Source organism: Aethalodelphis obliquidens, unplaced genomic scaffold (genome assembly GCF_003676395.1).
Source record: "Aethalodelphis obliquidens isolate GAN/ISIS:26980383/991018 unplaced genomic scaffold, ASM367639v1 scaffold31, whole genome shotgun sequence".
Taxonomy (NCBI): Eukaryota; Metazoa; Chordata; class Mammalia; order Artiodactyla; family Delphinidae; genus Aethalodelphis; species Aethalodelphis obliquidens.
The window spans coordinates 548,451-573,406 of NW_020837975.1; the positions used below are offsets into that span (position 1 = coordinate 548,451).

At 34.1% G+C, this 24,956-nt stretch overlaps 1 protein-coding gene across 4 annotated transcripts in view; it reads right to left on the reverse strand.

Annotated features, from left to right (window-relative positions):
- The window catches only part of KHDRBS2 (KH RNA binding domain containing, signal transduction associated 2), a 713,761-nt gene that overhangs the window by 476,550 nt on the left and 212,255 nt on the right, over positions 1–24,956 (reverse strand). For all 4 annotated transcript variants that reach the window (XR_003437134.1, XR_003437135.1, XM_027126844.1 and 1 more), the window contains exon 3: positions 24,736–24,852. Coding sequence is in view for 2 of the 4 variants with exons in the window: in XM_027126844.1 (XP_026982645.1) it covers positions 24,736–24,852 (117 nt within the window). In the remaining 2 variants the exon portion in view is untranslated. The remainder of the gene's footprint in view (positions 1–24,735; positions 24,853–24,956) is intronic.

Genomic DNA, 24,956 nt, shown 5'->3' on the forward strand with positions numbered 1-24,956 from the left:
ATAATTCCTAAAACACAAAAAATTATATAAAATTGATTTAGTGGTATATTAAGGGTTATATAATTATATTTTTCCTTAGCAAAACTTCTTTATTAATTACTTCTGGCCAGTGGACTGAAAAACTTTATTGAAGGGATTTATCACTCTCTACCTATATATTTATTCTCTTTTTTAGTCATGGTCTCAGTAGTGTATACAAATATGATTACATGAGTGTACTGTCACTTTAAATAAAGATAGAGCTACTCGTTTACATGGGAGCTGACTGAAAGTGGAGAATGCAGTCAAAAGCTTTGGATAATTCTGAATATGAAGATAAATTCATTTTATTTAAATCAAATTTAATGGCTATTTGCTACATAAGCCAAAGTGGTCGCACATATCTTCGTCCTCCCATACATTCTATTTTTAAACTGACAAGTTGTTTTTGTTAAACTGTCAGATGCTATGTCCAGTTAACATATTAGAATTTACTTTATCTGTTCTGGGAAAATGAATCCCTTGAGCCAGTGCTTATTTCACTGTCTAATTTAGAACACTGTTTACAGTCATCAAAATTACCATTTGCTTATATTGTCTTCTGGTCTTTCTTAATAATATTCTTAGAATGAAATTTTGCCCTTCCAATTTTCTCAGGAAAATCAAAGATACTTCAATAGCATTGCCAAATTTGGATTTATAACTAAAGTCATGTGAAATTAAAGAATAATCTTTCATGTTTGCAAACTCCTTCTTTAAAAAAGAAAAAACTTTATATCATATATTGTTCTACTGACTACTGATATAATTAATTTGTAAAGAAATTTAATGTGCTTTTTCAAAATTAAGAGAATATATGCATTAAGGAAAACAAGAATACTAGAAAAATATACAATTCACCTCAATATTACCAATTATTTTAAAATAATTTAATTTGAAAAATAAAAATGCACCTTGCCAACACTGAAATAAGAAGAACCAGAAAGTTCACCCATAATTTCTCTATGAAGAATAGTATCCCACAATGTATAAGAAAATAAAATGCAACACTGAAGAATTTATGACTTACACGGTATATATAGAAGATGTGAGGTTCTCAATCTCTTGAAATAGCATGTGTGTGAGAGGAAAATGAGTCATGACCAATAGAAGTCATCTACTTGTCAACCAAAGTCATACTTATTAATGTGACCAAAATGATGTCACCCTAAATGCATTACTATACTACCCTTTCATTTTGAAGGTTAAAATGTAGATGCAAACAAGTGAAATTCTAAAATGGGTTAACATAGCACATCATATATAATTCCTTTAAGAGTCATTTTAGTCCTATTGATAGTACAGAGATAAAATTAGAGTCTCTGGAAGGAAAAGGAAGCTTTTCAAATGGATTTAAGGGAAAACAATAAAATCTTCTGAAGAAGGGAGGGCTCTTGAAGGAAACAGATAAATGATATTCAGAAAAGAGTAAGACAAGTACTCCATGAGGAAAACCCAAATTTATTCATGTGCTACATCAGGTTTGAAAAAACTCTCAAACAGTTTGTTAGGGTTTCACTTTGGAAACAGATTGCCCATTGGGGTTGGTAAAGAAATTTCTCTTCCTGAAATAAAAATGTTTAATTAGCCAACTGCAGTGGGAATTTATTGTATTCTAAAATATCCTCAGGTTTTCCAAAGGCAATAGACCTATTTGATTTAATCAATCTGTCTGTATTCAAATAGTAAATTTAGAGAATATGTTTATTTTGCTGTGTTTCAGTTTCTGGGTAACCACAAGTTAGCACAGTCTATTGATCATGTTAGTAGGTGAAGAAATTCTGGGTGAATTATTTGTATACTATATCAAAAAAACCAAAAATAATTAAGATTGTAAAGACAACTTAAATTATTTTTTATATGTTGCTTTCTTTATTTTCAGTTGTAATTTTTCATTAGAATTTTTTGCTATTTTAATTATTTGTTATCTTAATTAATTTTATTATCTTCTTTGGATTATTACTTCAGCTTCTAATTTCTAATTCAACATAAGCAACAACGAACTTCAACAGAAAGTCCAATTCAAGAAATTTATGGCTTCTTACTTCATCAATGTAATCTTTCTATAGCATATGCATGATATAAAAATTTCTCCTATGAGATAATGCTTGTTTTATTGCAGAAATCAAGTTCTTTGGTTTTTGTTGTTTTTCTGTCATCTCATCTCATCATATGATAACAACAAAAACAAAATATGTTAACCTATGAACTAGGGGGAAATATCTGGAAACTATGCCACCAATAAGGGATTAATTTCCAAAATATGCAAACAACTCATACAGCTCAATATCAAAAGGCAAATAAACAAACAAAAACAAAAACCAAACAATCAAATCAAAAATAGGCAGAAGACTTAAATAGACATTTCTCCAAAGAAGACATACAGATGGCCAACAAGTACATGAAAAGATGCTCATCATTGATAATTATTAGAGAAACGCATATCAAAACTATAGTGAGATATCACCTCACACCAGTCAGAATGGCCATCATTAAAAAGTCTATGAATAGGGCTTCCCTGGTGGCACAGTGGTTGAGAGTCCACCTGCCGATGCAGGGGACACAGGTTCGTGCCCCAGTCCGGGAGCATCCCACATGCCACGGAGCAGCTGGGCCCATGAGCCATGGCTGCTGAGCCTGTGCGTCTGGAGCCTGTGCTCCGCAACGGGAGAGGCCACAACAGTGAGAGGCCTGCGTACCGCAAAAACAAACAAACAAACAAACAAAAAGTCTATGAATAATAAATGCTGGAGAGGGTGTGGAGAAAAGTGAACACTCCTACACTGTTGGTAGGAGTGTAGATTGGTGCAGACACTATGGAAAACAGTATGGAGGTTTCATAAGAAGCTAAAAATAGAGTTACCATATGATCCAGCAATCCCACTCCTGGGCATATATCCAAAGAAGATGAAAAAATACATGCACCCTGATGTTCACAGCAGCACTATTTACAGTAGCCAAGACACGGAAACAACCTAAATGTCCATTGATAAAGAAGATGTTGTGGGCTTCCCTGGTGGCACAGTGGTTGAGAGTCTGCCTGCCCATGCAGGGGACATGGGTTCATGCCCCCGTCTGGGAAGATCTCACATGTCGTGGAGTGGTAGGCCCGTGAGCCATGGCTGCTGAGCCTGTGCGTAAGGAGCCTGTGCTCCGCAACGGGAGAGGCTGCAACAGTGAGAGGCCCGCGTACTGCAAAAAAATAAATAAATAAAAGAAGATGTGGTATGTTTATACAATGGAATATTACTCAGCCATAAAGAAGAATAAAATAATGCCATTTGCAGCAACATGGATGGACCTGGAGATGATCATACTAAGTGAAGCAAATCAGAAAGAGAAAGACAAATATCATATGATATCATTTATATGTGGAATCTAGAAAAATAGTACAAATGAACTTATTTACAAAACAGAAACAGACTCACACACATAGAAATCAAACGTATGGTCCTAAATAAGTAAAGATTTGATGTTTTTAAGAGACTAAAGAGATATTATGTTTATTATAATATATTTGCCATTACAGTAAAGTAACAACAAAAATTGTCAAAGGAAATAAATTTATGGTTTCCACAACATTTTGCACCATTATGTAAACTAAGTTTTCATCAGCAATATTTACAATGTGAATGAAGGGAGTAAGACTACAATCCTAGTAAGTTTGAGAATATTTTATACAATTATTATAATTCTTTGCATATCCGAATTTTTTAATTCTTAAAATATAAATATGACTAAAAACAAAGAACAAGATATTTTCACCTTACATTGCATTGTACTTTAAAATATACCATTACTTTTTTAGCATTTATGTAGCTGTTTGCATCTTTAAGGCATCAGACCATTATGTTCTGAAGTTTGTTGATCACATACCTCTCTATTTGTTGAACATGCACTCTTTATGTAAGAAAATACAAAGATGCTATACATGTATATAATTTGAATTAACATATTATTTTAGAAAAAATTAATATCATCCTCATAAAAATTCAAAACAGAATTTATAGTATTTACTTTCCACTCCACCCATTGATCATCTCATTTAAATGTTAAGGTCTGTACAGGGACCATGAATATTAGTGTAGTAGTAGTAGTAGTAGCAGTAGTAATTATAGTATTGACATGTGATTGTAATGCACAAAGGAACTAGATCTTAATGTTCTAGGATGACAAAATGAATATTATTAACAATTTATCAACATTAACCTTAAACATTTACTTGGAAAGTATGTGTTTTATTTTCTTATAACATCATTTTCCATTCAATTTCTAAGCACATGCAAGGTAGCTGAAGCACAGACTGTGAAAATTCCTCTGAATAATTTTTTAAGGAAACCATAAATTATTGCAATTTTTCCATATGTAAGCCAAATTCATAACTTTAAAATTAAAATGATTCACTATAGATACATGTTGAAGATAAAATATACTACTATAGAAATTTATCAAGATAAAATAATTTATAGACATCAGTCTTTTAAAAAGATATATCATTAATCTTTAACAAAGATATTACAGTCAAAAAGATCTTGTTTAGTTATCTAAATCCTGTTCATCATCTTTTTGGATTATGAATGAATCTAATTTCTCTGGGCTCTAAAGAACTGCTGCTTGGAACTTTTATTTTTTCATCATTCTATTTGATTGTAGCCCTGTAATGTAATTTAATGTAAATGCTGTCTCAATTGTGGCAATGTAAAATTTCTTGTAACAGTAAACCACTAAAGTATATTAAAAGTATTTATCATGATCCTCACGAGGACCAATAACACAACAAATAGAAATCTGGGACACTATCAGTACAAATAATTCAGAAACTCTCCATCCATCTAGATGCAAAGAAAGCCAGAACAATAACAACTAAAGAATAAATAGGGGCTTCCCTGGTGGCGCAGTGGTTGAGAGTCTGCCTGCCAATGCAGGGGACACGGGTTCATGCCCCAGTCCGGGAAGATCCCACATGCTGCGGAGCGGCTGGGCCCGTGAGCCATGGCCGCTGAGCCTGCGCATCTGGAGCCTGTGCTCTGCAACGGGAGAGGCCACAACAGTGAGAGGCCCGCGTAACGTAAGAATAAATAAATAAATAAAAGAATAAATAAAAATTTATTTTACAAATATCAATGAAGTATTAAAAATTAATCATTTTCATATCTAATAATCAGAAGAAGATCAATCTAATGAGCAAATTTCTCTAAATTTGCCAATATTGTCAATATCATGTACTTAGTGAAACTGGAATTAAATTTTTTTTTTTTTTTTTTTTTTTTTTGCGGTACGCGGGCCTCTCACTGTTGTGGCCTCTCCCATTGCGGAGCACAGGCTCCGGACGTGCAGGCTCAGCGGCCATGGCACACGAGCCCAGCCACTCCGCGGCATGTGGGATCTTCCCGGACCGGGGCACGAACACGTGTCCCCTGCATCGGCAGGCGGACTCTCAACCACTGCGCCACCAGGGAAGCCCTGGAATTAAATTTGATGGGTACTTGTCTCAGTCTTACATTCTAAGAGACGGTCTGTCAATGGCATACAATTTTTCTAAAATAGTGTTTCAGACATCATTTTTCAATTTTGTGTGTTTCCCTCAATCATTATTTTCTCAAATTAAATACTATCAATTGTTTACAAGTTTGCTCTTCCTAACTTTTAATATACCATGAAAGTGCCTTTAAAGATATTGGTGTCTTTTCATCTCTGAGAGTATTTTATGAAATACTCTTTTTAACTATTTTTTTAACTTAGAAATTGCTTTATAACCTTATTTTGGGATAAAGAAAAATTGTTCTTCCATATAGCTACATTACTTTTCTTAAAAAGTATATCTCTATTTCAGTACGTATTCCTAAAGAATAGAAACTTAACAAAAAGCATAACTCCAATACTATTATCATCTATAAAAATCATCAATAAAACTTTTATTTAACAAGTATCAAGTTAGTATTCATTTATCCAACTATAATTTTTTACACTTCGTTCCTTAATACGAGGATTGAAATTAGGTGCATGCATTGTGATTGGTTCAAATGTTTCCTAAGTCTCTTTCATTTCCAGGTTGCCTCTCAAGTTCTTTGACTTCCTCACACTTCTATTCTTGTAGGAGATGCCAAGACACTTCTTCCCTGCAGGCTTGTGACAGTACAGCTTTTATTATATCACTGTTGTGCTGCTTAACATGTTTTTTCCTCTCGTACTTTCCATTAAAATTATATCAAATAGATAAAAAACAGACTCAACTTTCTAGCTAGTATTTTTCATTAGGTGGCATTGTATGCTTCTACCATGGAATGAAGAATATTTGATGTATTTCAATTCACTGGAATTATTGTCCTTAATGACACTCAAATTGTGCAGAGGGAACCATTTGAAGTTGGCTCCTGAGACCTACAGACCTAACCCTGAAGAAAACAGATTTCCTAACTTCTATTATGATGAGTGTTTTGAGCTCAAAGTTTATATTTAATTTTTTATATTTACACTCCACCTTTCTTATGTAAATGATAGAAATGCATACAGACTTTTTTCAACTGTGCTTTACCACTTAGCAATGCGCCATGGAGATAATTCAATAAACACACTAGATTTAGCCCCTGTAGTAAATTACTCAGAAATGACTTATGGGAACAATATTCCCATGGTTCTTCCTTGTTACTAACAATTGAAGGCTTCTATGTATAAAGGTCAGTACGACTGAATAAAAATTCCTGGTTCACATTATCTTTCCTTAAGTATCTTATGTAAGTTATTTGATTCTCTCTGGCAAAAACCATTGCTGAGGGTCTTCCCTGGTGGTGCAGTGGTTGAGAGTCCACCTGCCGATGCAGGGGACACGGGTTTGTGCCCTGGTCTGGGAAGATCCCACATGCCGCGGAGCGGCTGGGCCCGTGAGCCATGGCTGCTGAGCCTGCGCGTCCGGAGCCTGTGCTCCGCAACGGGAGAGGCCACAACAGTGAGAGGCCCACGTACCACAATAAAAAAAAAAAAAAAAAAAAAAAAAAAAATAAAACCCAAAAAACAAACAAACAAAAAAAACATTTTTTTTTTTTTGCCCCCTTATAAGTTATTTGGTATTTTTACCTGCATGCTCAAAGGCTTTATTTTAAGTTTGTTTGTATTAGAATATGTGTAATAACTTATGGTCAATTTTCCTAAGTATATGGTGAGTACTCTCTATATATGTAGCTTGTAGTCTTGCTTTAATTTCTGGGAAATTTTAAAATTTTATTCCATTATGGCTTTTTACTCTGTTCCTTTGAGAACTCCTATTATACATATGGTGGAGTTCCTTGCTTGTATTCTATACACATCATCCTCTCAAATTCTAATCATCTCTTTCTCTACTTATATTTGAATTTAAGACATTACCATTTGTCTTTAGTTGCATTTTTATTTCTCTTAATTTACTCTTTATTTCTGAAATTCATTTTACATTTATTTATAATTCTTTCATTGGTCCTATTACCTTTCTTCATGAATTTATCTTTTCCCCAATTAAATCAATTTGAGGTTTTCTCTTTCTGAGTTATTTCATACATCTTCCTTTTTTTTAGCTTGCCATTAAATATGAGATTACATGTTTTGTTTTGTGTGCATGTCTTTCTGTTTCACTTTCATTTTGAAGCTTCATCATCCTTTCCTTAAAATAACTTCATATGAAATTTAGCCAAAGTCTTTCTGTTGATAATTTTTAAGTGAAATGAGCCTTTCTTTACTTTTCAGTAAGTGGGGTAAGGACGACCACTCCCTCTTCTGTTACTTTTCCAAAGGGATAATAAATATAGCCTCTTGTTTTCTGAGATATGCATTCTCTCTCAATGGCCCATTTAATTTCACTATTCCATTTATTTTGCCCCTGTTTTTTCTCCCTGGCTCAGTTTGGGGCAATTCCCAGAAGTTTCATTGTCTAGCTCTGCCTTAGAATTTCAAGAGTTCATAGGACCTAGACTTTTCCAGGTTGTTCAGATCTTGAAGTGAACCCAATGATTTTACCCATAAATTGAGGTCTAAAAACATGGCGTGGTTTCAGCTTCTGTTCTTAGATTTACCTGAAATAATATTGTTATTTTGGGATTTTACTGTTCTTGTGCCATCAGATACCACACTGCCTTTTTAAACTGCTTTTCCCACACAAATGCTGATAGCACAAGGATCTGGTAGTTTTCATTGATTTATCCCCATCCACTTGTATTTTGGGGTTTGTGAAGGGTAACTGTCAGTTTTGGTATAGATGGTCATTTGTTTGTGAGTATTTTGGTTTTTCTTCCTTATTTGACCTCTTTTTTTATTTGTTTTCTCTTTACATATATTACTTATCTCCTTTAATCTCCACATACCTCAAGGAGGATTTAAACTTTTAAATTGTATTTTAATAAGTGTGTATTTTTGTCTTCTTTTAAAATTAACTGCTGAATGACCAGCACATATGAAAAGTCTTTCCATATCAGAAGTACTCTCTCTCTCTCTGTCTCTGTCTGTCTGTCTGTCTGTCTGTCTGTCTCTCTCTCTCTCTATATATATATATATAAAGTGAAAATAAAATAGTGAATAGCCTAGAATACCAGATACCACAGAAAAGTCTAGTACACTAGAGCTTAAGAAATAACTGCTTGCTTTGAAAATAAGTAGCCTACTGAATACTTTTTTCTCTCTTGCAATATGAATGCAGTGAGGGTTCAAAGCTGACTGCAGTGGTCTGTGTAGGTAGAATGTGTTGAAGAACATTATTAAGTTCATAAAACCATAGGAAAAAATGTAGCTTGTATTTTTAGTGTCAATTATATTCAATAAGTACCTATCTAAAGATTAAGTAATCAGAGAAATATGGATGTAAATGTAATATATATTTTATTTTTTAAAACACTGTACAAAACTGCAAATTTGAAACAAAACTGAGCTGTGTATGGCAAAATCTGGATAAGACTTAAATCTATTTTCAATTCTTTTTTGAACAGGGTATTTCAATGAAAATATTTGAGAACCCAATACCTTAAATTGTAATCTGTATGTATGCGGACAGATTTGACCCTTTGCTGACTGTACGGTTAACCTGAAAATGAACTGCTTGTTTTATGTGGACTCTATGTGCCTACTTATGTAGTAACTGTAATATTCTTTTGGTTATTATATGATTAGTTATGCAATGTAAAAATCTACATTTACTCTAGAGCCACTAATTTCCATATATGTTTAGATTCACCATATATCTTTGGTCAAATCTTCCAGTCACATACTTTTAACATACTTTTTAAAAAAGAGCACATTTGAATGCTTGTGGGTATGCGTGCACAATGTCAAAATAGTAATGCTTATTGGCAACTTATTTTCTTAAAGGCGTCAGCAAATAACCTGCTTGAATAAATCAATGTTCAACTCTCAACTAATCAGTTTGGCAGACGTGAAAATTTGCTTGTCAACACATGGGACAATCCACAAGATTCTTTGCCTTAGGGTATTAACAGCATGTCTTCAAGATAACTAAGATTGAGAAATGATGACTTTTTATTTTTCTCTTGTGTCTTGAAGTTACTTTTTCTGAACTACAACTAGAATTCTGTTAAAATATTTGGACAAACAATAAAAATTGTAAGATTTTTATGTGCATATGGATGTGGCAAATTATGTCCTTAAACCAACTAGTTAGAATATCCTAAAAAGTTAACCATAGTCACTAATAGTAAAATTCCACTAAGTATGTATAATAGTCCCTTATATTTTAGAAATTTTATATATTAACCAAACATAATTTTTGATAATATCTAATTGAATAATGTTAAAAATATAAAAATACATAACCAAATTTTAGTAACAGGTGCAATAAAATATTAGGGATAGTGATAATACTCATTTTCCAACATTAATATGATCAACTAGCATGCATTACTTGACGTTTGGGGAAGAGTTTTTTTGTTGTTTTATATATATATATATGTATTTATTTATTTATTTATTTTTTGCTGTACATGGGCCTCTCACTGTTGTGGCCTCTCCCATTGTGGAGCACAGGCTCCGGACGCGCAAGCTCAATGGCCATGGCTCACAGGCCTAGCCGCTCCGCGACATGTGGGATCTTCCCAGATCAGGGCACGAACCTGTGTCCCTTGCATCGGCAGGCGGACTCTCAACCGCTGTGCCACCAGGGAAGCCCTTGTTGTTATATTTTAACATCGATGATGTATGGCACTGAAGAAAACCTTCAAATAACTTTTAAGATACACCCAATTTATCTAACATCCTCTATGAAACTGTTTCACAAAATGTAGCAAATATTTTCTAATCAAATAAACTATGCTGTCATCTACTATAATGTCCCCCAAATTCATGAATAAGTAATATTATAAGGAAACATAACTAGATTTAGAATTTAACTTGTAACTCCATGCAATATGCCATAGAAGACAAACACTCCCCCGATTAACTATCTAACTACATCTGTCCTCCATCATATAAAAGAGCTGAGTTGTTAATCTGCATCAGAACAACTAACATAGCACAAGGGAGAAAAAAAAATCAGAACTCTAAGCAGCAAAGATAAAACAGAAGTGAGTATGGCATATTAACAGACTTGTGCATTTTCATAATAAATAAATCTCCTGGGTTTTCCCTAGTAAAGCAATCATATGAGATATTAAACTAATAGATTACAATGACATAGATAAAATTCTATTAATATTATACATTTTTATTTATTTCTAAGTGAATATGTATATGTAGATATAAAATACTTTAGTAAGAAAATTCTTTGAGTGAGAGAGAAACACAGATATTATCTTCTGGAATAAATCCTTCAATTTCCATTAGAGGAAAAGACTCCTTAGAGTCACAAGAAAAATATAAACATTGAATTTAAGGACTAGAGTTAATTTTACAGCAGAGGAGAAAAGAGAAGGCAGAATTTTTTCTGGAACAGCCACAGGAGATCCACCATTTACCTGTCAGCTGAGAAATGGGAAATCTGCTCTCATATCAGATGGGTGGGAGGAGAGAAGCCTTTCCGTATCCCCACTCTGCTGCACCAGCAACGAAACAGGGATCTTGGAGCATCTGTTCAAAGTCTGATGTAATCCTTTGGTGAGTATTCCCTTAGAACAATATAATTTTCTAAAGTATCAACCCTAGAGTGTGCAATTCTTCAGAGAAGATTAAATTTTCTTCTCAGTTATCGAGTTTTGAAAATGCCACTGTTAATTACATGGAAATATTAGACACTTCATGAGTCAATTTGGTAGAACTATTTAAACTGATGCAGATGGCTTCATTTATCTAACAAATCTAATCTCTCTGGCTAGGGAATCAGAATCTCCAGTTTGCTTCTGAAATTTGGTATCCTAACTTAGGACATTGCTGGAAAAATATTCTCTCAAAACTTAATTTAGAAATGATTATTTCCAGAATAAAAAATGAATAATAAAAAAATTCTTTCATAGAAATAATAGATGTTACTAATTGCAAGTAAACCACACCAAACAATCAGAGTAAATATACAACCAATATATTAGGAGTACTTTTAATTTTTTAAAAAATGTATAATCCTGTGAAAAATATATTGTACTACATTAATGAAAAAGATGATATTAAATGTCTTGTGCTTTAAGTTTTGATGAATAATTCCCAAATCTTCTATTGTGAAATTATATATCCATGCAAAGACTTATATGTGAATCTTCATATCAGCCTTATTTATAATACCTCAAACTATAAACAATCTAAATTACCATCAAAAAAAGAATGGCTAAACAAATTGGTGTAGTCACACAATGGAAAATTCTCAGTGATGTAAAAGAGCAAATTCTTGATACAGGCAACAACATGGATAATCCTCAAAAATCATTATTTTCAGTGAAAGAATGCGGGAGCAAGTCTATACACTGCATAAATCAATTCATGAAATTCTAGGAAAAGGCTAGCTGATAGTAACAGAAAGCAGATCATTGGTGACCAGAGACCAGAGGTGCAGTGGGGCCCAAACGAAATTTTTGGTGTGACAAAAATATTCTTTATCTTGACTGTGATAATACAAGCGTGACTACATATTCATTTGTATGCTTAAAAGTGGTAGATTTCCATGTACGTAAGTTACATCTTCATAAAAGTAAGGCAAAAAAAGTATAATGATCTAGCCCTGGTGGTTTTAATAAAACCAATGGTTAAGGAAAATGTCTGAACTAAAATGACATTTTTGGCTTATAATTTTAACAATAGTTTATAGGAATGTGGAAGAAATTCTCCATTACATGTGCAGTTAAATACACTGTGATCAATTTCCTAACCTATAAAACTCTATAGGAATGATGAAATGAGAAACACTCTCTCCTCCTAAAAAGGAAGCTCTGGGCACCAGATTTTGGAAGGTTTCCTAGGGGAGCCCAGACTACCCCTCATCCTCCCCTGAGGACAGGGCTAGAACTTCCCAGTGGTGACCTCACTTTTTGCACGTGTTGTCACTAAATGCAGACGACTCACCAAACCCCAGAGTACAGGCTGCTGACACGGCATCCCAAGCAGAGCGTGTTCCTCTCTCCTTTGCACTGAAATTCACACAGGGAGTGATAAAGAGGACAGAGGGTGGATCGTGGCATTTTCATAAATAAAATATATCGAAACTACTCAATTTTATAGAGGCCAGATCCTGAGAAAGAACCATGTTCAAATCAATCTTCTATATCCTACAGGTAATTTTATGTTATTTAAAGTAATTCGGATATATTTTCTGCTTATTTATTTTGGATGTAATAGTTTAAGAAAACATAATAAAGTCTATTTTTTTCCAATGATATGGTTCCTTGATACTAATATACTAGTTATAGCAAGATATATTAATGAAATTGGTCCTCACATTTATGTTCTCTTTTTTACATCTAGTAATTAAATATTTCCTTGTAATTTTCCAGCAATCTCAGGCAAATTACTGTCTCTTGGGCAATGATATATCTAGGCTATAAAAATGAGTGAGTTAAACTACTATCTTTATCTTCACTGCCAACTTTGAGACTCTATGAGCTGATGTACCATGTGCATGTGCACCTACGACACGGAAGACTGGTTAAACCTCCGACTGGCTGAATGGAACTAACACGGCCTCACAGTCATCATTACATTTTTAAGGGTTGATCAAGTTTAATTATTTTGGCCCAAATTATTACGTTAAAGCCATAGAATTACCAGCAAAACATCATTTTGCCTTACTCATTTTATGAATCTTCCTTAAGACAAATGAAAATCATAGTAAAAGTTTCCACATACTTTCTTTTGGATTATTATTGCTTTTATTAGTATTAAATAAAGTGTGGATAAAAAGTTTTAATCTAAAACGTATAGAATCAGAATCTTGAAAATATTAACTCAGCACAATGAGTTAATCTATATCTGCTCAGTTGATGGCTACTATCTTATTCTTTCCCATTTGTACTTCTGGATTGTACGGGTGACTACAAATTAAATAGTTAATTTAAATAGTTTTATTTAAGTAAATACTATAATGGTGGTGGTGCTGAGGAAGTAAACATCTCTCACACATTCTAGTAATATCCAAGAAAACAGAAATGAGAGTTGTTCAGGATTCAAATGCTGGAGAAATTATTCTGACTTTTCAATTATTTTGGCTTAAAAATAATTTTTAAAGGTAGTTAAATGAAAAGAAGAAAATTAAGAAAGACTGGGGAAAACATTCAAAATGCTTTAGAAGTGCCAAATGATGGAAATAGAATATTTTTCAAAACATGAAAACATAAAAAAGGAAGAGAAAAAGAGAAAACAATAAGCCTACTATTGAGAAAGAGGAAGCAGGAAATAGAGGGCATTATAAGCTTAGAAATGTAAATATTAAAGCTTTGGGAGATATTCCAAATTCTCTTAATCATGGGCCACGTTTTGTTTGCCTGTTTTTTTTAACCCAGTAGCAATGCTAGAATTGTAGATGTTAGCAATCATATTCCTATAGGTTAGGGGTGCCTCTTCTCGTGTAAACCACAGGGAAGAACACGGGCACACCACTTTACAGTCTATCTCAAAACTTTGACCTCAAAAAGCAAAAAAATTAAACATTAGTATTTTCAAAGTTTAAGCAAACGCTCCATTTGAACAAAAAATATACAAAGCAATACATATCTTTGCAGATAACATTTAAAAATAAATACATTCATAAGGAGCCTAGGTGATTTGTGATAATTAGATATTAAGAAAAATTACATGAAAAGTGTTTCATTTATTGACATTAGGTATGCTTGCTCCTGAAACTAGCTTAAGTGCTGGTGACAGAGAATGTCTTGTGACTGCATCCCTGAAAGTGTACAAAACATTGTCTTGGCTGCAAAAAGTCAATGGTACAATTGTGTTCATAGCAAAATATTGTGAAATAAAATTCATATTTTATGGCAAGACAAGAAAAATTTAAACATAAAAAATGTTCTCTGCCCTTTGGTCTCTTCTCTCCCCTGTACTGTGCATTATATCTACATTAGGCATTGAAAAGACCTCCCCCATCAGCAGAAATACCTGCTCAACCATAAAGAACAACATTTTCCCAGCACCAAAGAGACAACTGAAGATATAATATTCCTTCTTAGGTTTGTGGTGTGACCCACCACAATAATGCTTAGATCTGAATTGTGTGTACTCTGTGAATAATACATCATTTAATGTACAGCCCTCTGTCTCAGAAACCTAATATAACTGTGTTTTGACCTCTAATGGGCGGAACAGTTCTTGGAGCTTTCTGAGATGCTGTTCCTGGGTTATAATTCTCTATTTGGCACTAATAAAATTTTCCATTTATTTCTTATATCGATTGATTAATTTTTCATCAACAATATATAATTTCATTTGTATCTTTGGCATTTCATTTTCCTTAGTCTTTTTGACTTCCTTAGACATTTTGAACCAATACACACAGGAGACAAAAGTGAGCTCAGGAATGTTGTTATTCATTAGACTGAGGAGCTGGTGACTTCTTTGTCTTTCTGTGGGCTCTATCGCATCAGTAACTACAGCCAGAAAACAGAGCTCTCTACTATTTTATTGTTCAAACAAATTTTCTGGTATTCATGACGATTCTACTCAGATAAGGAATATTCAGATATTTATGACTGATAAAATTACTATTCAACTTTTGAATGACTTAGGAAGTTCAAAAACTAATAAGGAGAAAGAATACTAAGTCAAATAAACATCACAGCAACTAATGAAATTCAGAACCTGAATTAGTGCCGATAGCGCACTTGGGTTAAGTGCAGTATGTCTCTCTAGCACGCCCACTCTGGGCCCATTATCCTCTCAACTCTATCTCCAGATGCCCCAAGCTGTGCTACAACAAGTTGTCCAAGTTCCTCTTCAAAGAACATGGCTTGTATTGGGGTCAAGTTTCAACAATTTAAAACACATTTAACAGCATCTTTCTAAAAACATGCAAATAACAACAACAACCTTTTCATCAAAGGCTTTTCTAAGAGATTAAATATGATTATGATTTGACTTTTTAGGTAACCATTACCACTCGGTTTGCTATTAAAATTACTCATAAAATTAAAAATGTATTATGTCTTACCATGAGCAAAATAAAACTATTTAGGAAATTTTTCTTTCTCATATCTAATTTTATTAAAGCAATGATATATTCATCTGGGTCTACTACCTTGGTTACTAGGTATGTGGGCAAAGCAAAGATAGGGTCCAATGTGAAAAAGTAAAGTGAATATTGATATTTAAAATATATTTATACATATAACAAAAAACCCAGTTTACCCATTTCTCACCATACAGGGAGATAGACCACTAAATATATAATATATATATAGCACTAAATAATATAAAGTATACTAATAATATATAAATGTATACCAGTACACAGAATCACCCTAGGATTCTGCTGAGAAATCCTTATCTAATATAGGAAATTAGTAAAAAAGAGATAATGTCAAAGGGTACAGATATTGCAGATAATCATAATGATGTATCATTTGCATAACTTGATCCCATGTCTAAATTCTACCATTTATAAAAAATATAGGAAATGAATGAGAAAGCAACAAACTCGGTTAAGGTTCTCAGCACAAAAATGTCAGTGGTCCTTTTCTTGGCTAAGACAAATCTTCAATGATTCAACTTGGTCAAAAAGAGGGACTAAGAAAGAAAACTGTCCCAATCTTGGTCTGGGGCAAAACTTTCAGTAGGGTGCAATTTACTTCCCCTTCTGAGAACCATCTAGCATCACTGATAAAATGCCAGAGCACTTGCTTTGTCAGGTTGTAATAAAATTAAGAAGGCTTACAGAGGAATTAGAATTACCTACCCAATTAACTATATCTGGTTTTATTAAACCAGATATTCAAAAGTGCAAAGACCTTAAACCAGCTTTATGACTAGCCTAATACTTTTTAACTAGAACATTCTGTTTTTGTGTCTGGTCCCTCATAAAATGCCCTACCAAGAAGAAATCACTAAATTTGCTTTCTTAGAAGCCTTTTCCTTTACTGGCAACTTTGAGATAAAACACTAATATGCTTGAACAAATTCAAAATAAATTGCAAGTAAAAGCAAACAAAACAAAGAGAAAGAAAAAAAACAGGCGAAAAACCAAACAAACAAACCCACACAAAAACTCAGGCGAAAAACCAAACAAACAAACCCACACAAAAACTCAGAAATTACCAAAGTCTGTAATAACTGCCACGAGAGGACAGTAGAAACACAACAAGAGAACAAATCTAGTATTTGGAAAATGGCTAACAAAGTTGAAAATCATTTAATTTTATAAATAAAGTAGTACGAATGTGTTGCAGTTATCTAGTGTTGCATAACTAACCATTTTATTTTTGTGCATGGATTCTGTGGGTGAGGGATTTAGACAGAGCACAACAGGGATAATTGTATCTGCTTCCAGATTCTGGGGCTGCAGACAGGAGGACTTAGGCCGCAGTGACCGCTGCCGTCATCTGTTGGGCGCCTTATGTGCACCTCCAGGGCCTGGACCACGATGAGGCAAAGGCTGAGCTCCTCTGGGACTTCCCATTGGCACCTGCAAGGCAGACTCAGGATTGTCAGCATCCTCACCAGGCAGCTTAGAGCTCCAAGAGGGGGTGTTCTTGCAAATGAGGCGGGGGGAGCACTGAATCCCCTTCTGCTCAGAAATCTGGATACAGCCCCTCCTCTGCAGTTACAAGCAGGTCACTAAAACACCCAGACTCAAGGGGAAGAGAATTAGACCCTATGCTTCTCTCTCTAAAAGCATTGTCAAAGATTTTGCAGCCATCTTTAGAACAGCCACAGAACATGGAATTTTAAATATTCCCTTTCCATATGGAGTAAATCTCATTTGAATTTTGGTTGTAATATTTCGAGGTGGAGAGTACAGCTCAAGATAAAAAGATAGGCCTTCCTCAGTAGTAGAAAAGATACATATCATTATAATTCTGGTTTATAAAATGTGAAATGTCTAGAAATTTCTCTGTCTTCTATTTTTTAATAGCTTAATACATTTTTTAAAATCCTACAGCATGGTGTGAGAAATTTTGATTCTGTGATTCCCTCATTTCAGTCCTCATGGGAAGCAAGTGTTGTCCCAATAACAAGTGACAAGTGACAATGGAGGGAAAATGACAGCACTAGTAACATTAAAAATGTATAATCCTTGGTTTATGGCTGAGACATTAGGTCCTTGAAAGTTTTCAAATAGCAGGTCTTAACTACAAAAATTATAAAATAAATCTATAAATTGGTCTAGTTGTGAATAAAGTTAGCCTAGATGAAATTAACAATTCAAAATAATATATAACTTTGATTCACAATACATAAAACATCACCACATCAGGCTCTGTCATTCCAGGGTGGACAAAGAATGTCACCTGCCATATCAGTAAACAAAGGATGTGCGGCCATCAAGCCATCAGCCACTGCAGCCGCCCCCGACTGTGCATCCTGAGGGGACTCAGGATGGAAAAAACAGAATATTGGCCCTAGATAGTTAAGGTGCATGTCAAAGGAATAATTTCATTGAGCCCAGACTCTTGTATCTTTCCATACATAGGCGATTGATAAATTCATTAACTTAAGAGGTCTGGTTTTACTTTAGTTAACAGTAATCTTTTGATGTTCCAACTACCTGGTTTTTGTTGCAAAAATTCCCATATAGCCTGGCTCCTCCCTTACCTCTTCAGAATGGTCCCTCAGAAATGTCTGAAAGGCTGACTCCCGGGCTTAAGTCCTCAGTTTGTCCACTGAATAAAACATAATTCTCAACTTTGGGGTTGTGCAATCATTTTTCAGTCAATACTAGCTTACGAAGAATTGAACCTGGACAGATCTATGGCTTTTTTTTTCATTCCAAGGTCAAAGCACAGTACAGTGAATGACAGACTATTTATATATAAGAGAGTTGAAGATGTTAATATGAAAATATTATTTCTCACTAACATCATGATACAGTTCACTCTTCAACTCAAATCTAACTATTTTAATTGTTTGGTCACTTGGAATCCAAAATAGGTTGAAATAACCTTGTATTGGTTACCACTGAAACACAAGTTTCATTGCGTCCTCACAAAATAGGTATTTGTAATGAAATGTTCTTTCTCACATATGCTACTGTTCAGGGGAGGCTTTTAGTCTGGTTCTCCAACTTCTCAGAATTCAGATCAGAGAAACAGAAGAATGCAGAGAATAAATAAAAAATAAAATTGCACCTATCTATAACTTATGATACATTCCTTGTCCTTCACACACTCAAGTGATATTTAAGCAAAGTATGCATTTTCCTCCATCTCTGTTCAGAAGCCAAGATGGGCTAGGCATTCTTTTCTGCAGAAAGGAGGCTGAGAAAGAAATGTTGTTGATTTACTGTGCAGTTTATTAGGGGCAGAGCTAAAATTACAATCAGAGTGGGGGCAGAGCTAAAATTAAAATCAGAGTGTCCAGACTCTTGATTTTGTGGGATTACAAACTGCTTTGTTGTTGGGGATATTACCAAGTTGAAAGAGGAGTTTACAGTCCCAGCCTGGCTGACAAGCAGTGAGCATGGTGTCACCTCTGTACTGTAGGATTTGAGGTTTGATGTGAGGCTCAGCCCGGAAGCCAAACAAGGGAAGGACACTGGGCCCAGGGTTCGCACCCATATTGCCCACCAGGCAAGCAGTACAACTTTGAGGGTTTTAGTTGATTTTATTGTTGATGAAAATCAATCTTGCCGTGAAATCCAAAAGGATTTACTAAAGTAGCCATCACAAAATACAGAAGATAGAGTATAAAATAGAAACTGCTCATGGTATTAGCACATCAAAGAGAGAAAGTCTTGCCTTCAGAATGATCACACATTTTCAAATAAAACTCTACCAAACAGCACTTCACTTTAAAAATATGTCTTAAGACCACACCCCGTAATTTCAACAAAGCTTATTAATAAAAATGCCAAAATATCTTTCATTACAACGAAATTTATTGGCAACCTGGTCATTTGTGATTTCCAATTAAGGACACTGAATACCTATGCAAGAAATTTGCTTTCCTCCTGTTACCTCACTTACCTGCATATGTTCAGGCTTTGATTTTCCCTAACCTCTCCTAACCGTTTTTCTTGGCGATAACATGTTTGTTTCTCACTCTTTTCAAAGATAAGCGTTTAGAACCACTGCCTCCTCTGTTCTCCCTCACCAGTCTCTGCCATCAGTATCACTAAAAATAGCAGCACTCTATCCAAAGCGCCACGGTTCCCCTCAAGATTTCACAGAAGCAACTGCTGGTGAGGCTGGCAGCTCCATGGTTACTGAGAACAGGCCATATGCTGCTTGGAGGACTCAGACTTCAAAGAAATTTCTGAACTGCCAGTTAACTTCCTGAGGTATTTTGAAATATTGCAAACACACTGTATATTTTTACTTTCTAGATTACTCTGAGAATACCTTTTATCATCACAATTGAAAAGTTAGCTTCTATTCAAGAATTCCTGGATTTTTTTTTTTTTAATTTATAATGTGAGTTGACATATTCTGGGATCTGACCAGTATGGGAATGAAATATAAGGTAGGGTTTTGCTACTGGATATTACTGCATTTTGTTTTGTTTTGGTTTTTGTTTCCTTCCTCTTCTTATAGAGTTATTGGCTAGGTGAACTAAACTAAAATGAGTGTTTCTCTGCCAGAGTCAAAAACAAAATAACACAAATAAAAACATTAAACTTGTTAGAATATTCTTACTACACTAGACCACAAGAACTGTTTTCCATATCATTCTTTCCACCTACTAATTCAAAGATTTATACTTTCTTAAGGTTTTTTATTTTTTATTTTTTTAAGGAAGTGTTAGATCAGGATGTTTAATTTAATTAAAATTTCTGTGAGGGTTTGAGTCATGTCTAATATTATCTTTTATGAAGCCTGATATTTCACATGTAGTTGAGCATGCAACAGAGATGGAAGAAATATTCTTGCATAGTTATTTTGTCCTGACTTAGATAACTATTCAAATATCTCCTTTTATCATAAAGAAAAACTCAAGTTTAAGACATACATTGTGTAGCACCTTAACAGCATAACCAATACAGAAAAACAATCTGCATTATTTCCTAGAAAGTTGAGGCAAGCTAGTCACTGCAAACAAGGCTATTAAACAAACACATTTGTCTACAAAGGCAGGTGCCTGACGCTGGGCCTGAGGAGCAGGCTGTGGGCTCAGGCTTTGCTGGTGGGCACAGAAGGGGCACCTAGTGATGCTTCAGGCATTTATTTATTTTTTCATTCAATAGAATGTGAAAAACAAGCTTGCAGTTTTGTGTTGATTTCCTTAATGCCTGCTGATATAAACTTTAAATAAACACAACTAAACTTTGTAGGCTTGAGCTACCAAGTATCACTCAATTGAATATGTGCTGTTTTTCATTTTCTATTTCTATGAGATTTACTTTTGAACAAACACAAGACAAAAAGAGAAGGTATCCTTAAATCTTGAGACTCCATGGCTCATAGCTTATTCACTGGGGCCCTAAAAGTCAACAAAGTTATCTCTCTTATTCTTTCAATCTCTCTCTCTCTCTTTCTCTGTATATGTGTTTATATTGTACTTTATATATAGGTAAGTATATAAATGCCATACATGTAGGTAAATAAATAATACATATATATTTCATTCATATATATATATATATACACACCTCTGTGTATAAATATATACACACATTTACATATTTGTACGTGTGTGTTTGGACAACTATATTTCAATGCCTATTAGACATTCACATAGACATGTTGAGTGTGTAGTTAAACACATGAATCTAGAACCTGCAGGAGAGACTGGGAGCTGGATGTACACAGATGGAATGAGATCATGAAGGGAAGAAAGAAGTCTGAAGACCAAGTCCTGGGCTTGGAGGTCTGGAAGAAGAAGAGGATCCAGTCACAAGAACTGAGGAGGAGACAATGAAGAATGAATGAGAGTGGACCTGCACTGTTGGTGGGAATGCAAATTGGTGCAACTACTGTGGAAAACAGTATGGTGTTTCTTCAAAACATTAAAAATAGAACTATCATATGATGCAGGAATTCCACTCCTGGGTATTTTTCCAAAGAAAACAAAAACACTAATTCAAAAATATACATGCACCCTAATGTTCATAGCAGCATTATTGAGCAACAGCCAAGATATGGGAAGCAACCTAAGTGCTCATCAATAGATGAATAGATAAAGATGTGGTATGTAGATATAGATATATAGTGTAATATTACTCAGCTATTAAAAAAATGAAATCTTGCCATTTGTAACAACATGGATGGACCTAGAGGGTATTATGCTAAGTGAAATGACAGAGATAGACAAATACCATATGATTTCACTTACATACGGAATCTAAAAATCAAAACAAATGAACAAACATAACAAACAGAAACAGTCATAGATACAGAAAACAAACAGGCAGTTGCCAGAGAGCAGGGAGGGGAGAGTGGAGAGAAATAGGTGAGGGAGATTAAGAGGCACAAACTTCCAGTTATAAAATAAATGAGTCACAGGTATGAAATGTACAGTGTGGGGAATATAGTCAATAATTATGTCATATCTTTGTGTGGTGACAGATGATAACTTATTGTTGTGATCATTTTGAAATGTATAGAAATATGGAATTTCTATGTTGTGTCCCAGGAGCTAACAGTGTTTCAGGTCAATTATACTTCAAAAACAAACAAAACAAACACCTAGAAAAAGAGATCAGATTTGTGGTTACCAGAGGCATGGGGTTGGGGAAGGGGGAACTGTAGGAAGGTGGTCATAGGTACAGACTCCCAGTTGTAAGACAAATAAGTACTCAGGATGAAATGTTCAACATGATGACTGTAGATAATAACACTGCTGTATGATACATAGGAATGTGAAGAGCATTAATCCTAAGAGTTCTCACCACAAGGAAAAAATAATTTTTCTTTATCTCCTATTTTATATATATGATATGATGAATGCTCACTTAAATTATTGTGATCATTATTTCATGATGTATGTAAGTCAAATCATTATCCTGTACACCTTAAACTTATACAGTCCTGTATGTCAATTGTATCTCAATAAAACTGCAAGGGGGAAAAAAAAGGCAAGATTAGGAGATTTTAAAAAGAAGTGATACAATTAGCCAATAAATGCATGCAACAGTCAACGTTATTAATAAATTAAAATTTTAAATTTAAAAAAAGGATGGATGAGAGCAACTGATTGCAAATAACATTCTCGAAGAATTTTGCTATGAAGGTCAGCAAAGAAATTGGGTGGTAGCTAAATGGGAATAAGTATGGTTATAAACAAAAATATGGCTACGGTTGCCAGGATAGTTATAAAGACACAGATTCTCCTTCAGAGCCATCACACTTGCATTCTCTCTCATTCTGATTTTTCTTGGGTTGGTTCCTTCTCATAATCCAGTGCTCTACTTAATCATCATACCAAACTACTACTCCCATCATTAACCTCTTTGCCATTCCTCTGTTTTATTTTAATCCATAACAATTATCAATGCCTGAAAGTAGAAAATTTATTTATTCACTTATTTATTGTCTGTCTCTCCCACTGGAATGCAAACTCCAGGAGGAAATTTTTTTCTCACATTTATTACTGTGAACCAGAACTGCAATGACACATAGTGTGACACATAATGTATTATTTGTAAATAATTACAAATATTTCTGTAATTAATACAGGAATATATGCCTGTGTCACTCTATAAATACACACAGACACATATATACACTTCCACTGCAGAATCAGATGAGTTTTACTTATTTGCTAGAAATATAAAATCACATAAAATATTCCTTTCTGTTCAGGTCACGTGGCAGAGAAGCAAAATAGCAGCATAGCAATAAAAGTTTTACCTAGGATTTATTTTTATCAAGTGTTTACTAAGGTAAATTTTTTCACACCCATGTCTGTGGTTTTATTTCAGCCATGTTGTCCTTAGCAGTTAAAGTCTTATTTTATAGCAGAATACATTATTATTGATGTTGTTGCTATTAAATGTTTTCATTTTCTTTTATGTTTTAAAGGAGCAATGAAAATACTCAAAGCAGAAACAAACATGATGGATCACCCAAAAAGTAATCAATATAGAAACAGGACTTTGTAATGGGTAATATCAGTAAATTAAACCTAATGGAAACTTAATAGAACCAAATTTTTTCTTGCTAGATTTTCAAATACTTATGCTGGTACCTAACATGCTCACAGGAAAGAAAGAAACCAGTATGAACAGGAAAAAATGTCCAAATACATGGGAATGAAAAATATACACCTATTTGCTTTAAAAAAATATGGAGAGACTACACTTGACTCTGGGTATGCAAAGCTGACTAGGATATTTCTCTGGCCCATGGAAGCTAACAGTTTAATGAGAGAAACAGAAAATTTCAATAAAATATGTTTATGGTTAAGGAAGGAGACCCTGCCTAATCTAAATCTTAAAGAATGTGTGAGGAAAAAAGAAAGTGTGAGAGAATAAATGCATGAAAAATGAAGTTTCTGTTGTAAGACTTTGAGATATCTGGAGAACATATAACAAAAAAAAAAATTAAAGAATATATGAAAATACAGACATACTTTTTGAATAAATCTCTATAAATAGTTATTTTAACACAGAATACTAACACAGAGAAAATTGCTATCACTTTATAAAATGGGAAAATGATGTAGTTCAGATGCAAAATAAATCACTTCAAATATCCAAGTTGATAATAGTTTTTAGCTTATTTTTCTTTGGGGATCAAGTGAGTTGTTTAATATCACTGAAGCATTTCAAAAAATAAGTGAAATTCTCTTAGATTTGCAGATAAGTATTTGAAATTGCTTCAGGTAAGAGGATCTGAGTGAAATAGAGCAGAGAGATAAAATGAGGGAATGATATGGTGGATGGGATCCGGTGATATAGCTGAAGAAAGAACAGGGATCCAGTCAGGGAATTAAAGAAAATGAGCACACACATATAGAAACATCCTATGGAGGACACAGAAAAAAATGAAAAGATTTGACAGCAACCTACACAGAGGACTAAAAAGAATAAAAATACAGAATTACATGTTTTGGGAGAAAAAGACCAGTAATTGATTTTTTATGAAAATAGGGGAGACATCAGAAAGTGCAACAGAGTAATCCCAAAGGGTAAAATTCATGGGAAATAATTGGAGGACAGCTCATATGTGCTTGTAAATGTGACCATCCTGTTACAGGTAACTCCCTGTGTATGTTAAGTATCAAATTCAAAGTTCATACCTTTGCTTTATCTCTCATTGATCCTTTGCCCAGGATAGACATTTTAGCACCTGTTTCTTCCTGTAGCCTCTTCAAGGAGTTTCCTCTTGGTCCAAGCAATTTCCCCACAAAATTGAACTAGGAAACAAAATCAATAGAATGTCTGTTTTAAATAGAGAAAAGTAATAATTTACACCAAGCAAAACTGATGGGTTATGGGTTTTTCAATCTTTACCATGGAG